At 42.6% G+C, this 16,370-nt stretch overlaps 1 protein-coding gene across 1 annotated transcript in view; it reads left to right on the forward strand.

Moving 5' to 3' along the window:
* Positions 1 to 387: 387 nt before the first annotated feature.
* Positions 388 to 16,370, forward strand: part of DESI2 (desumoylating isopeptidase 2) — a 48,098-nt gene continuing 32,115 nt past the window's right edge. The window contains exon 1 of the mRNA XM_004699957.4: positions 388 to 538. Within this exon, the coding sequence (XP_004700014.1) occupies positions 497 to 538 (42 nt within the window). The 5' untranslated portion in view covers positions 388 to 496. The remainder of the gene's footprint in view (positions 539 to 16,370) is intronic.

The following is a 16,370-nucleotide window of genomic DNA, read 5'->3' on the forward strand; positions in this document are numbered from 1 at the left end:
CCCGCCTCCGCGGTTCAAGAAGCGAGCGGGAGCATCCGCACGGCAAGCCAGAAGGAACTGTCACTCTTTGAATACCTGGCTCCTCTGCGGTGGAAGGGCGGTGACACCACCGCCATCTTAACTCCCAGCCGGCCTGAGGCGCGGCGGCCGGGAACCAGAGCGCAGGCGGGAAGCTCTCCGCGCCAGGCAGGCCCCGCCCACGGGGCGCCTAGCGCCCGCCCCTCGCCTAAGCCCCGCCTTTCCCCACGTGTCTGCTGCCTAGGGGAGGTGCTTGAGCCGGTGCGGGCCGCCAGCGGTCCGGCCCGGTCGGCGCTGAGGGTCCAGTCGGTGGCCCCCGGGACGGCCCGGCTGCCCGATGCCCTAGCGTCGGCTGCCGCGGCCGGGCTATCTGCTTCGTGCCGGGTTCGGGCCTTCGGAAGCCCCGGCGGGGCTGGGAGCGGCCTCCGGCCCCGTGGAGACGGAGCTTGAGGACGAGGCGGCGGCCGCGGGGAGGAGGATGGGGGCTAACCAGTTAGTGGTGCTCAACGTGTACGACATGGTGAGTGCGGCCCCGGACCCCGGCCGGCGTCCTGTCACGGGGCAGCCTCGGACGCGACCCCTCGCGCTTCCTGCCGGGCGGCCCCGTCTCCAGTTGAGTCCGCGGGAGGGGCGGGGGGAGGGGAAGTAGTAGTAGTATGATTTAATCGTCGCCGCCGTCGGTGCTCCTCTTGGATCATCCCAGTGAGCCCGAGGACTTGGGCCAAGGATCCAGTGGGTTTGACCCTGTCCCACGGCCTCAGCGTGGCCCGGACCCCGGCTCTGGGCCCGACCCCTGGGCCCGACCCCTGGGCAGAGCAGCGATGCCCTTTCGGCAAAGCTTCCGCTGTGCTCCCCACCCCCACTACCTTCACCCGGGGCGGCCCCACTTTCCTGGCCAGCCTTCCCTCCCCGTTAGAGCGCTTCTTCTGAACCCACGATCTCTCTTCCCTCCACGGTCTTTAAAACGCTCTCAACCCCCTCCCCCCGTCCCGTCGCCCCCCCCCCACCGCAAGTCCAGAAAGTCAGCCGTCTTATTCTAGAATCTCTTTAAAGGTGAACAAGGGTCAGTACACTCTTGCTTCTAAAGCAACCTTATTACAATGAACGAGGCTAAAATTCACCAAGAAACTAGCCCTGCTGAATTACTTAAGAGATTGTGATGGTGCTCTTTTCCTAGATTCTGAAGACCGCTTTCCAGGTGATGCAACAGGTAGATGACGTGACAGCAGGAGAGGGATGGGGAAAACTTGACGATTATGCCATCTACCTTACTGAGCTGCCTTAACATTGCAAGTGAGATATTCTAAGCCAAAGCACCAGTAGGATATGGTTGCAGTTAGATGTGTGGTTGTGTTACTTTGCTCTGGGCTGAGTAGTTTTGGTTTTGTAAAATGGTTACTCTCCCAACGAGGTTTTAAAGTTTTTGTTAATGAATTGTCAAATGAAAAACTACGAATCATTTTCGTTGGCGTAAAGATGCAGAAACGCTACAGGCCAGCATTACTGATGCTCATTAACATATCTGAAATACACCAAATGTTTCCAAACTAAGCTCTTGCTTCCTCTGTATTGTTTATACATTTCTAAATATACAGTGTAGTGTCTCCATGGTAGACCTGGGAACTGTATCAGGAGGGCTAGGGACTTCCTGAAATTAAATAAAGCTTTATTTGAGTTGTGGTGTGAGTGTGAAGGTGAAAAGATGTTAGGAGACTGATGAACATGATCGAATAATTTACAGAAAAGCATCTGAAACTAAAGATGCTAGAAAAGTGTGATATTTCATAAGGTCCTTGGCCTATGTCATGAATTGAGAAATAATTCTCTAGATTCAAACATTTTGTGTTCAAGACTTTATTATTACCTTTATACTGTTCCTGCGCCTCCCCTAACTTCCAGAGTGATGAGTATAATTACTTTTTTTTATGAAGTCTCTTACAAACCATACTTCAAAAGAGCACAGGTTAGAATACTTTTTCTTCTAGATTATTTACACTCACACACACACATATTATATATATTCTTACCCCTGTAAGAATAGGCAGTGGCCAGAGGCCACAGTTTCTGGCTTTAAAAGAATGAGGGTTATGGAAGAGAGAAATTGGGTTTGGTTTTGTTTTTTAGGTACAGATGTACTATAAATCAGGGAAATTATTGCTAATTATAAACATGGGAAAGGCTAGTGATGACATGTACGCCAGTTTATTTTAAAGGGAGGAGTGCTTTAAAACCAATTAAAATATTTGATAAGACACTTACCAAAGATATCCTCATATCACTTTGGCAAAATAGGTTCTTAGTGGGAAAGCAGGTAAAGACAAGACCTGCCCAGAGAACTAAAAATAGAATCTATAATTTCTAGACTACAATTTGATTCTTTATCTTCTCTTGTGAATGATTTCCACCTTTATTTCTTCCATATGACTTCTTCCTAACATTTCTGGATGGTAATCAGAATGATAAATAGTTGGATTTAAGGTTTCTAAAGCCTTTGCCCTTGTACATTCTTTTGAGGGCTTTCAATCTGTTTTTGGTCCCCCTTCCAGGAATCTTAAAATTGAATTATTAATTTAACTTTGACTCTGTAAGTCACATGTATGAGTTATCCTTTCTTTTGCTACAGAATTTAGAATATGGTATGGGAATTTTTTTTTTTAAGTAACAAATGAAGACCATAGAATCATTCTGATAAGAGCCAAGAAAAGGATGCAAAGAGGACAACATGTAGGATCAAGAAATGCTGGAAAAGATCATGGTGTGAAACCTCAGAGAACTGATAAGACCTCTAGAGACTGGGAACAGAAGCATAATTCCTGGCACAGAAAAGCATACGGTGGATTTGGATAATATCAGCTGGTCGAGTACAAGGAGATACATGGGAGAAAACAAAAGGTCTGATTAGAACTTCATTCCACGGGAGCTTTTCATGAAGGACTAGGAGGATGGGGGAGGCTCCTTCCAGTCGTGTATAACTTAGTGCCACTTAGTCGATTCTGACTTAAAGCAGGCCTAGAGGGTGGAATAAAACTGCCCCTTTGGGCTTTAAATCTGTACAGGAACATAAAGCCTCATCTTCTTCCCAAGAAGCACCTGGTGGGTTTGAATCACAACTTTGCAGATAGCAGCCCAATGTGTAAGCCACTCATTATACCACCAGTGCTCCAATCGTATTCTGCATACCACTGTCATTGACTTAATTCTGACTCATAATGATCCTACGTAGTGTTTCTGAGGTTATAGTTCTTTATAGGAGCACTTAGCTTCATCTTTCTTCTTCAGAGTACCTGGTGGGTTTGAGCCACTGCTTACCCAACAGTGCTACAAGAGCTGCTTCCAATTATGCATTAAAACAAACAAACCAAATTCACTGACCCAGAGTTGATTCTGAATCCTAGGGACTCTATAAGACAGGGTAGAACTTCCCCTTTTGGTATCAGAGGATGTAAATCTATGTGGAAGCCGAAACCTTTTATCTTGAGAAGTAGCTAGCAGGTTCAGACTGCTAACCTTGAGGCTAGCCCAATGAGCAACCCATTACACCACCGTGGCTCCTGGCCCACTCGTATTCAAAACTGAAAACCAAACGCACTACTGTTAAGTTGATGCCAACTCATAGTGACCCTATGGGATAGGGTAGTAGTACTTCCGTGTGTTTCCCAAACTGTAGCACCCCCACCCCGCCACCACCCTCAGTGTTGGAAGGCTATTGATGATGTGCAGGGCTATGGGGGAGCTTCACATGCTGGAGGACAAGGCCTGGCATCTGCCTACAGGGGCAGCAGCATGGCAGATGTCTGGCCAGCAGAGAGTGGAGTCTAGGTTTGCTTGAAAGTGTGGCTCTTAGCTTTGAACTATTGACCTTGTGGTTAGCAACCCATTGGGTAACCACTATGTCACCAGGTTTTTAGCTCATTCATGTATAACCAAACCAAACTTACTGCAGTTGAAGCAATGCTAACTCATACCAACCGTGTAGGATAGGGTGGAACTGCCCCTGAGTTTCCAAGGCTGTAACTTTGCAGGAGTAGAAGTCGTCCCATCTTTCTCCTGCAGAGCAGCTAATGGTTTTGACTGTTGACCTTGAAGTTAGCAGCTCAACATACATTAGAGCACCAGGGCTCCTCCCACTCATGTACAGTGCTGCTCAATTATTGCTTGCTGCCTTCTAGTGATTATTTTTCTCTTTGTACTTTGGGGAGGAAGGATCCTTGGTGGCACTGTCTGGTGAGCATTGGGCCCTTAACCATAGATTGATTGTTCAAACCCACCAGCGGTAAAGATTTATTTATAGGTTTATTTATATATAGGGCTATATATATTTTATAGGGCTATATATATACATGGAACCACCTATATAGGGTTGCTAGTAGATGGAATCAAGTTTTTGTAATTTGAGATCATGTGTCAACAAAAACACCATGTCCTGGATTTGTTTCCTAAGTTTTTTGATATTCTTAATTACTGGCCTGCATAGCAAAGCACATGATTCAAATTCATTGAATTCCTATGACAAATTCTTGGTGTAGTCATTTTAGCAAAAGTGTAATATCTTCATAGGTCTTCATTTTTCATAGATTCAGATTTCATACTTTTGAAATTATCTTGACTGCTAATTAATTTTAGAGTCTTAATAAAGAAAAAAACTTTCTAGGACTCTTCAAATAAGGGATTAAAAAAAATCTGGGCCTTTCTTTTGATCCTCTTATTTCATAAGTTCGTGAGAGTAGTCCTGATAACATAGTGAGTTAAGTGCTGGAATGCTAACTGAAGGTTTAAAGCTACCAGCCATTCCTAGGGAGATAGATGAGGCCGTTTGCTTCCAGTCCTTCAAGATTGTGAAGTTGAGCAGGCTGGGTCAGCTCAGACTTCCCTTGTATCTGTAGGTATAACGCAGACTTCTTGACTGGTTTCCATATTCATGCATTTGAATATTAGTGCATCTCTTCACCTATATGGCTACATAATATCTCTAGATCAACATGTCCATGAACAAATTCTCCTCCCTTCCCTCCTGTCCCTAATTTATTGTTACCTACCTACCCACCCCCAAAGCAAAGCAAACATCCTCTTGTTATAATTCTCTTAGTAAATAGTATCTCATCGACTTCGTTTCCCAGGCCAGAAACCTGGAAATTCATTTTAATCCATCTTCCATTCTAATACCAATGTGATCTTTCTAAAACATAAGTGATTGCCATTTCTCTGCTTAAAATTCACATACAAGGTAAGATCTCAGGCCCTTTATGATGTTTCCCTACCTGATTGTTGAAAGCACACAACCACCAATCACCTACTGCATCCTACTCCCTTGCCCTCTGTCCATGCACACACTGTGCTCACACATGAAATGTTGAAGTTATTTGAACAGGTTGTATCCGACTAGTTCACACCTCAGCATCCTTACGTATTTTTCCCTACCTCAGCATCTTTATACATGTGAATGCTTTTGTTTGGAATGCCCTGTTTCAACAGTGACCACCTGCAACCTCTTTCCGGCTGTGGCTTAGCTGTCTTCAGACTTGAGAGACTTCTGTACCTTTTCCATGTCTCAGTTATTACGTGTGCTCTACAATCTGTGTTTCCCATTAAACTGTGTCAGCTTCTTGATAGCTTCACATGTTCACCAGTGTCCAGAACAAGGACATCACTGGAAAGTATTTTGTAAATGTACAGAATTGATGCCTTTACTAGGCAGTTTTTTAGGAGAGTTCTGGTACCGTGGAAAGGTCACCTGGACCCCTTTATCTTTGTGCATGATATTATACCTATTTCTGTGTGTTATGGTGGTGGTGTTTTTGCCTTTTCCTGTATGTTTACTTAGTACATTGTTGGCTTTTATCTCTCGCTCCTGAAATGTGACCAACTGAATATGGGAAGGAATGCTGGGAATGGACTAGGAAAAAAATCCAAGATTTTCTGATGCACTTGTGTTGGTTAAAAAACACTCTGGAACGAAACTGAGATAATGCTTTTCGTCTGCTTCTTGAAGCTGGATCTGATCCACTCCTTGGCAAATAATCTTTTAAAAAACATTGGCAGTTCCTGAATTTTAATGTAGGTTAGCTAGTTAGTAGGAGCTCAGCCTTAATTTTCTTATTCCAAGTTTGCTTATTGGGCCTGTGCTGCTTTCACCACCTGACAGAGAAACAGTTTCGTGAGTTGAGCTAAACAAAATGGCCAATCATAAATCTGCCCTTCTATGGATATTATCCTTTGTAAACTTGTTGAGTCGATTCCAATTCATAGCTGCCCTGAAGGTCAGCTATGTAGATCTCCCCATAGTATTCCAGGGCTGTAAATCTTGACAAATACAAACTGCCACCGTGTACTCCTAGTGGGTTCAAACTGACAACCTCTTGATTATCAGCTGAGTGCCTAAACACTGTGCCACCGGGTTTCTGTAGACATGATAAGAGCGCTTTTTCCTCTTTGTTGAGTATATATGAAGAAAAAAAATCTCCATATGTATTCCTCTTCTGTTGTTGCTGTAACAAATTGCCGTGTACTTAGCAGTTTAAAACAGCATACAGTTTTTAAATCTCACAGTGGTGTAGATCAGAAATCCAGAAAGGTCAGGCTGGTCTTTTACACCATGGACATCCAAGCTCAGGCAGCCTGGACTCTTGTCTGGAGGCTCTGTGATCAAATCTGCCTCCCCGCAAGCTTGTTGAGATTATTAGCAGAATTCCGTTTTTCGTAGATGTAGACTTGAGTTCCGTTTCTTGCTGGCTGTTATGGAAGAGTCCCTTTCAGCTCCTTAATGCTAACTACATTCCTCAGCGGTATTCTCCATTGATGACAGGAAATGGTACAGGGAGATTTTCTTACACTTCAGAGATCTCTGGCTCCCCCTCTACCACATCTTTTCTCCCTCTAGAGGAAACTGGTCTGCTTTTTAAGTGCTCGTGTAATTAAATGGGGCCCACACAGAGATTCCAGAAGTCTTCCTGTTTTATGGCCCATAACCTTACATCTGTGAAGTCCCCTTTGCCATGTAACTAACATAACTTATTCTAAGAATTTCAGGGACTGAGATGTGGACATCTTTGGGGGATCATTCTGCCTACTGAACCATGTGTAAAAATGGTATGGTGGCAGCATCAGATCTCCTTTAACTTCACTGGAAGGAATGTAAAAAATGATTCCTATAAGACAGATAATAGATATGCTTGCACTCTCTTTATTTTTTAACCAATTCTGACTCCACCTGTCCCTTCCACCACAGCACCTTCTTTTCTTTGAGGTTTGATAGTTTGCTGCAATGGCCACCCCAGATTTACAGATAGTACTCGTGATTATGGAGTTGATAAGGGAAATAGGAAGTTACAATTCAGGCTCAAAAATGCTCAGGATACAATTCTTTGGTCAGGACTTCTCAGCCGTGTTCTGGTCTTTAGCCACACAACTTCTGCCCTGCTTTGGTAAGTGTTAAAAAGCAATTTTAGTTTTTCAAATTAAGAGCCTAGAGGCACAACTCTCCACAAGCAAGCCTCCTGCCTGAAGACACTTAGTGCTCGCTCTCTGTGGGCTGAGAAACCAACTCCTGTCTCATGCCAGTCTCTTGTTTCTGTTGCCTCTGCCCCTGCTGTTTCTCTGCTACTGCTTCTCGCTGCAATGTCACAGCCGTCTCCTGAATGAAGTAGGTTCTTTCAGGTAAGGTGTCTTTCAGATCCAAAGAACAGACTCCACTCCTGGCTCTTCTTTCTTGATGGTGGTAAGATCCTCATTTCTAGGGATAGTTCTAACCAATCCCTTTATTAGGGCTCCGGATACTTCATTTTCATGGCCTCACCCTCACAAGAGTGCTATACCTCTTATTTACATTATTAACAAGCTGTCCAGTCCCACTGAAGTTCACAAGCACCTCATATTTACATAGTCCCACTCAGTCATTTGGTGGGAGTTACAAAGATTATGGGTAGAAGGGCTATACTAAGTAACTCACCGTCCTGGAAACGAGAAAACTCACAGTCACTGAGTGGATGCTGACTCATAGCCACTCTGTAGCACAGGGTTGAACTGCCCTTACAAGTTTCTGAGGCAGTAACTCTTTACAGGTGTAGAAAGCCCCATCTTTCTCTCAAGGAGGGGATGGTGGTTTCAAACTGTTGACCTTGCAGTTAGCAGCCCAATGCATGACAACTATGGCACCATACTATAGCATGGGATAAATATTAATCTAGTAACTTAAAATGGAAAATTTTCAAGTTTTGTGAAGTTTTCAAGAAACATCACTGCTTTCATGTTAATGGTGTGCTTGCATGTTGATGACTATCATTGCTATAAAACTATCATTGCTTTTTTGTCTATCACTTCCAAGGCTACATTTGTGATAATTACAAAGTTAACAAACTAATATTTGAAACATGTAAATTAAGCAGTTTTAAAATACTAAGGAGATTGAGTTCTGAAAAGTACTCTGCAGGTATGATTTTAAATCATAGATGACTAAATTATTTCCAGCAAAAGAATGATTTACCTGCAATGAGTAGACTGCCTGAAGCTAACATCCCAATTGAACAGCCAAAGACAGTCTCAAGTAGTTGGAAATAAGCCATAAGCCATCTGGACATCTTTTATTGTTGTAGATAGAAGTTTGGACCTCACTGGTGGCACTGTTGGGGAAGGATTGGACTGGTAACCTCAAGGCTGGCGGTTCTAATCCACCCGCCACTCATGGGAGACATAGCAACTTGCTTCCCAGAGGGAGGTGATTTTGGAAAGTGTGGCCATCGTGATAGTGGTGGGCTTCTACTGGCTTTTTACCCTAGAAGTGATGGTGGCATTGTTAAGTCAGGGATTCAAAACCACCAGCTGCTCTTCAGGAGAAAGATGAGTCTGTCTGCTCCCTAAAAGATTTATAGCCTCAGAAACCCCTTATAGGGGGACACTGTGAGTTGGAATGGCCTCAATGACGGTGCCCTTCATTGTTTTTCAGTGTATTAGCCAAAAGTTAGTTTTTGCTTGGCCTTATTATTCATGAACTTTTCAGAATGCAAGCTTTTAGAACATTGTAAGATTCCTTTTTTAGTTTTTGATTTGGAACTTTATGAAATGTTTATACCATTTTGGGAAATCAAGTGACTTATGGCCCTACTACTCCTGGTATTTGTATTTGTGTCACCAGTATAAAACACTTTTTAAGTATGCATTTGTGACTGACACCCTAGATAGGGTTATGTAACCATGTATTTGTAATTTTGCTGTTTAAGAAAGTATTCCACAACCAACAATTATTTTCTAACATCATTTCTGGTGGTCAGGAATCTGGGAGTAGCTTAGTTAGGTGGTTTTGATCCAAGGTTTCTCTTAAGGTGCCAGCCAAGCTGGTTCTGTTGTGATGTCAGGGCTGATTGGACCTAGAGGTCACAGCGTTTTGGGTCCGCTTTGGTGACTGTTAGCCAGAGGGTTTGTGTCTTCACTGTGCCGTCTTCTGCATAGAGGTGTTCACAACATGGCACCTTGCTTCTCATGAGCAAGTGATCTGAGAGAGAAAGGGAGAAGAATGCCCAAGATGACAATTGCAATCTTTTGTAAGTCTGTCTTAGAAGTGACGTACTATCACTTCTCGGGATACTTCACAGACCAACCCCGGCACAGTACCAGCAGATGAATACTAACCCCACGAAGACTGAAAGGTAGAGCTCACGGTGGAATTGAGGGTGAACATCTTGGAGGCTGGCCACCATAGACTTACTTCAAAAATGGTAAATCTAAAGTAAGCACTCAACCATTGAGTTGATTCTGACGCAGTGGTCCTGTAGAGCAGAGTAGAACTACTCCTGGGTTTCTGAGACATTAAATCTTTACTGGAGCAGACAGCTTTATCTTTCTCCTGCAGAGTAGCTGTTGGGTTTGAACCACCTACCTACTGGTTAGCAGCCCAATGCTTAACCCACTGTACCACCAGGAATTCTTATATATGGTGTTTGTTTGACTATTCTTCACTTAATGTCAAATCTTGTTAAAAGTTGGCACAAAGATCTAGCTACTTCGCTTAGTCTTCTAGTCTAGTCATGTCCAAGCACTTTCATGTTGAGTATATTAGTGTGTTATTGCTCATTTGTTTATTTATGAAGAACTCTTTGGGTGATGGAAACAAATGCACAAACTAGTAACTCCATGGTGGTTCAAATCTACCTGGAAGTATCTTGGAAGATGAACCTGGTGATTTATTTTTGAAAGGTCGTGGCCTTGAAAACTATGAAGCAGTTCTGCTCTGAACATATGGAGTGACCTGAGTGGAGTTAGAATTGATTCTACAGCAACTAACAGCAGAAACAAAATCTAATCATGTTCAAGTAGGAAATACGTTATTTTATTCTAATTTTTCATTTGTTTATTTTCTGCAAATACAAGGCCCCTTTATGTGAATGAGTAGCGTCTGTTTACTTTTGACATGGTAAAGCCGGTATGCAGGAGCACAAATGGTGCAATGCTCATTAAGCACTTGGCTGTTAACCATAGTGTTAGCTATTCATATGCATCAGGCGATTTGCCAGGAAAAGAAATGGCAGTCTGCTTCTATGGGAAGAGACTACATCAATGGGAAGAGACAGTGGATTTACTTTCAATATTGTCAACCAAAACCGGGCCAGGGACCAACTGTGGAACAAACTTGCTCAATAAGCACATTCAGGTTGAACCTGAAGAAAAGTAAAACAAAACACGATCATAAGTACATCCCACCTGGTCTTAGAAATCTTCGTAAGAACAGATCTGTTGCATTGAACACTTATGCCTGAAGATCAGACTAGTGGAACATGGAATAAAATAAAAAATATACAGAAAAAAAGCAAACATTCATTAAATAGATATCAGAAGAATCTGGCACTTGATTTTGGACATAAAATAACTAAAGTGGATGGAAGAATGAAAGTGAAAGAACTGATTAGAAAACATCAAAGGGCAGCTTGAGAAGACAAAAGCATTATAATGAAATGTGCAAAGACTGGACGTTAAAACACCGAAAGGAAAGAACACATTCAACATATCTCAAACTGAAAGAAGAAAAAAATAAGTCTCAATGTTGAAGGATTCTATGGGCAAAATATTGAACTCTGCAGGAAGTATCAAAGAAGGTGGAAAGAATACACAGTCACTATGAAGAAGAATTGTTCCGCATTTAGCCACTTCTAGTAGTAACATGTCAAGAACTAATAGTTTTGAGCAAAATCCAAGTTGCACTGAAGTCATTGGCAAAAAACAAGGCTTCTGGTAGGTGACCAAATACCAACTGAAGTGCTTCAACAAACTGATGCAATGCTGTAAGAACTCAGTCTGTTCCATAATATTTAGAAGAACAGCTACCTGGCCAAATGACTGGAAGAAATCCATATTGTGTCCACTTCAAAGAAAGGTGACATGAGAGAATGTAGGGATTATTGAACAATGTCATTAATATCACCTGCAAGTAAAATTCTGAAGATTATTTAAAAACGATTGCAGCAGTACATTGACAGGAGCTGCCAGAAAATCAAGCTGATTCAGAAGAGGATGAGAGCTATCATTGCTGACATTAGATGGTTTTTGGCTAAAAGAGGAGAATACCAAAAAGATGTCTACTTGTATTTCATTGGCTATGCAAAGGCATTCAACTATGTAGATTATAAACCCTGGATAACATTGGGAAGAATGGGACTTGCAGAACACTTCATTGTGCTCATGTGGAACCTGTACGTAAACCAAGAGGCAGTTATTTGAACAGAACAAGGAATATAGATATAGTAAAATCAGGAAAGGTATGCCATGAGGGTTGTATCCTTTCAGTGTGCATATTTGATCTCTAAGCTGAAAGCTGCACTACCTGAAGAAGAATGCATCGGCAGGATTGGAGGGAAGCTCACTGACAGTCTGTTATGCAGATAATGCTTGCTTAAAGTCAAGAGGACTTGACACTACTGATGAAGATCAGTCTACATCCTTCGGTGTAGATTTCAAAAATCTTCACAACAACTAATAGACACATCATGATAACGAGAAAATGTCTAAGTTGTCAACAATTTCATTTTACGTGGACCCACAGTCAAGGCAAGCAGCCCATTGTGTAATTACTCCACTACCAGGGCTTCTCGGGAGGGACCCTGAAAGCAGCAGTCAAGAAACCAAAGGAGGTTTATTGCATTGGGCAAATCTGCTGCTAAAGACCTCTTTAAAGTGTTGCAAATTAAAGATGTAACTTTAAAGACTACCGTGTACCTCCCAGTAGGAAAAAAAAAATCAAATCTATATTTGTAGAAGTACAGGCCAAAATGCTTCTTGGAAGCAAGGATGTGAGACTGCTTCATGTACTTTGTGCATGCTATCAGGAGTGTATTTAGTGGTAGTGATCAACTGTGTGGATCTTAACAAATGATGGATATCCTTATGAAGATTGGGAATTCCAGAATACTTCATTGTGCTTGTGTGGAACCTGTACATGGATCCAGGAGCAGTACAAGAAAGGTGTGTGTCAGGATTGTATCCTCCCACCATACTTATTTAAGCAAATTCTTAGAGAAGGTGGATTGTATGAGAAAGAATGCAGCATCAAGACTGGAGGAAGGCTTATTAACCTGCAATATGCAGATGACTCAACCTTGCTTGCTACAGTGAGGAATTGAAGCACTTGCTGATGAAGATCAAGGATTACAGGCTTAAGTATAGATTACACCTTTATGTAAAGAAGATGAAAATCCTCATAACTGGACAATAGGTAACATCATGATAAATAGCGAAATCCACAGAGGCCGTCCTATCTACCCTGTCTTATAGGGTTGCTATGAGTTGGAATTTACTTGATGGCACTTAGGGCTTGGGGGAGGGGTTGTTTTGTTTATTTTAATTACCTGTCACAGTTCCTTGACTTCCTCATGTGAAATTTTCTTGTTTTCCACACACCCTCATTGTCATATTCCAGATCTGGAAGGTCCCTCTAACACTGTTGATTTCAGGTAAAGCATACTACCTAACTTCCAAGTTCATTCCACTAGTATTGTCCGATAAGTGTTTGAACCCAATAGTCCTCCAGGGAGTTTTTGTGAGGCCAACCGCTCTTACGTACTGCTTCCTTTGTTCTTTACATATTCTCCTTCTGGATCTGTGAGACTCCCGTCCTGGTTAGGCAGTCCTGGGTTTTCAAACATTTGATTTGGTACACCCTGGGCTCTGGTGATGTAGTGGTTATGTGTTAGACTGCTTACTGCAAGGTCAGCATTTTTAAACGACCAGCCATGCCATGAGAGAAACACGGGGCTTTCTGCTCTCGTGAGGAGTTAGTCTCAGAAACTCAATAGGGGCAGTTTTACCCTGTCCCATAGGATTCATATGAGTCAACATGGACTTGATGGTGATGAGTTTGGTTTGGGAGAGTGTTAGACTGGGTTTTCTAGAGCCACAAAGCCTGTAACATTTATGTGTGCAAGAAAGACATTTATAATGCGAAAGTGGCCCATATAGCCGCAGAGCAGTAGGCCCAGTCAAGCCCTAGTCTGTGGGACAGGTGCCCTTCCTGACTTGCGATTCTTAGCGTTGGGCAAGAGGTAGGAAGGCTGCAGAGTCTAGGGAATCCAAAGCAGGCAACATGGCAGTCTGCCAACAGCTCCAAGGGTCAGCAGGCTCACGTGGGACCATCAGTCCCAAGTCCCAGGAAACCAGATGCGGGATTCAGGCCAGCAGGACGAAGAGGAGCCAGCTCTCCACAGCATTACTTTATAGATGTGAAATAGGCCCCGTCCTCAAGGAGACACATCACGCTGTGACCTGCACCTTATGCCAACTTACACCAATTTTACACCAAACCTAACTATCACAGGTAGTATCTACTGTGTGTGCAACAAAATTTTATTTGTCCATTCTTCCACTTCTGAGCAGTTAGGTTGTTTCTAGCAATTGTGTTATTGTGAATAGTGCTACAATGACCATGGCTATGCGTCTGTCTGTTGTATTGTGGCTCTTGTTTCTCTAGGGTATATACCACGTAGAGGTATTACTGGGTTGGACAACATTTCTATTCCTAACTTTGTGAGGAAGTGCCATCCTGTTGTCCACGGTGGTTGCACCATGTTACAGTCCCAGCTCCAGGATCTGAGGGGCCTAGTCCTTGTACACCCACACCAGTACTTACTGTTTTCTGGTTTCCTTTTTTCAACTTTGCTATTAATGCTGGGGTGAGATGAAACTCATTGTTGCTTGGAGATACACCTCTCAAATGGCTAATGATCATGAATATTTCTTCTTGTTTATTGACTGCTCGAATGTCTTTTTGTTGGTCTGTTCATGCTCTCTGTCAATTTTTAAGTTGGAGTATTTATCTTTTTTCTTGGTGAGGTGTTGACGTTTTAAATAAATTGTAGAAATTAGTTCCTTGGCCAATGTGTCATTACCAAAATTTTCCCCTGGTCTGGGTTTTTGTTTGTTTGTTTTCATTTTTGGTGAACTCTTCTTATACACATTGTCCAATTTTTAGGACATCCCAGCCATCTAATTTGTCTTGTACTTTGTGTTTTTCATTTTGCTTAATAGTGTGCGTGTACCATGCATCAGTACCCCTAAAGTTGTTGCATATTTTTTTCGTTGATGATCTTTACAGATCTAGGCTTTACATTTAGATCTTTGATCCATTTTGATTGCATTTTTATATACAGTATGTTCATTCTGTACATGAATATCCAGTTTTGGCAGCACCACCTGTTACAAAGACCGTCTCTTTACAATTTCATGTGCTTTGGCCCCAAACAGTTTGTAGCCCCCTGGTATTTTAGATACAAATTATACCTAACTGTTCTGGTTTTAATTAAAAATTCAGCTCTAAAGCAGCATCGTTCATAATTTGGGCACTGCCTGTATTTAGCTTGCAGCCCTAGTTTAATTCATCTCTCCGTCTACTTCATACCACAGTTGCTGAATGTGCTGGAAAAGTCATGCTGACTACTCTTACTTTAAAATTGTGACCACAAACTGCAGGAGGACACTAAATGCTCTCTGGCTCTGTTGCCTTTCCCACTTTCTAAGACAACTACAATATTTCATAGTTTCATCAGCTTTTGCTATCAACTGATGAGAAGCAATTAGAAGGAAAATTTCTCATCCTAACACCAGTTCCACCCTGTATAGTACCTTACCCCTTATAACACATAAGGAGCTGTCTGCCCCGGCCCCAAGCTGATGTCCAGCCCTACACTGCACTGTTTCTTAAACTATGCAAAAAACGCTTTTTCTTCTGCCTCCTCAGTTTGCTCCCCCTTTACTGCTTCATTCCAGGTAGCACATGAGTATGCTACAATGTCTCCCTTCTAAGCTTCCGGCGAATTAGTAAAATACTTCTGCCATTCACCATTTGATGCCATGCTTTCAAGTGTGTCGTTTTTAATTTACTCATATATCTCTTTCTCTCACTCCTTCCATCTGCATATAGGCAGTTAGGTGATGGAGAGCTGGTTTCAGCTCAGTTACCCCATGTGACAGTTGAACTGCCTTACAGCGTTGGCATGGGTATAATACAAATGTCCAAAATATTCACCTACAGAGTTGCTGGATGAGTGCACACTGCCAGCCTCTCAGTTAACAGCCAAGTATCTAACCATTGTACCGGGGCTCCTAGAAGTTTATTGCTTTTAAAAAACTAACTAGAAAGGAAATAATGATCACATTTCAATCCACATTTGATCTGACTTGTTGCTCTTTCACCTGTTGGTTTCATTCAGTAAATCCCTCACTCTACAGTGAACTTGAGGGCAGTCGCAGTATCTTACTCTTCTTTTCATCCCCATAGACAGAGTAGTTACTGTAAATGATTGTCATGCACCCCTATAGCCGCTTCAAACTTGTCATCCTGTATCAATTCATATGTATGTTCCTCTGTGTTCATTACTGCGATAGGGTTGCTGTGAGTCAATATCAACTTGATGGCAGTGAGTTTGGTGGGGTTTGGGGCTTTTTGTTTGTTTCTTTGTTTTGCCTTTTTTCAAAAGTGTGAAATAGAAACATGCTACTGAGCACCAGCAATGGCTTTTGTGTGCTTTATTTAGCCTTCTACTTGGCCGCTGACCTAGGTGGTATGGTTGATGGTTAAGTATCACTGGCTGTTAACCACAAAGATCAGCAGTTCAACCCCCAGCTGCTCCACAGGAGAAAGATATGGCAGTCCACGTCCATAAAGATTACAGTCTTCAAAACTCTAGGGGGCAGTTCTCTGTCCTATCAGGTCACATTGAATGTGGGGTTTTGGGTTTAACTTTCTGTCAGTGGCAGATAGAGACCTAAATCATCCATACTGGTTCAGTTAACACATGTGTCTATGGAAGAGCGGCATTGAAAGAAAGAGTCAGAATGTGCTAGACACGGATGGATGGATGGATGGATGGATGGATGGA

This window comes from Echinops telfairi, unplaced genomic scaffold (genome assembly GCF_000313985.2).
Source record: "Echinops telfairi isolate 266 unplaced genomic scaffold, ASM31398v2 ScPeMD7_7424;HRSCAF=8462, whole genome shotgun sequence".
NCBI lineage: Eukaryota > Metazoa > Chordata > Mammalia > Afrosoricida > Tenrecidae > Echinops > Echinops telfairi.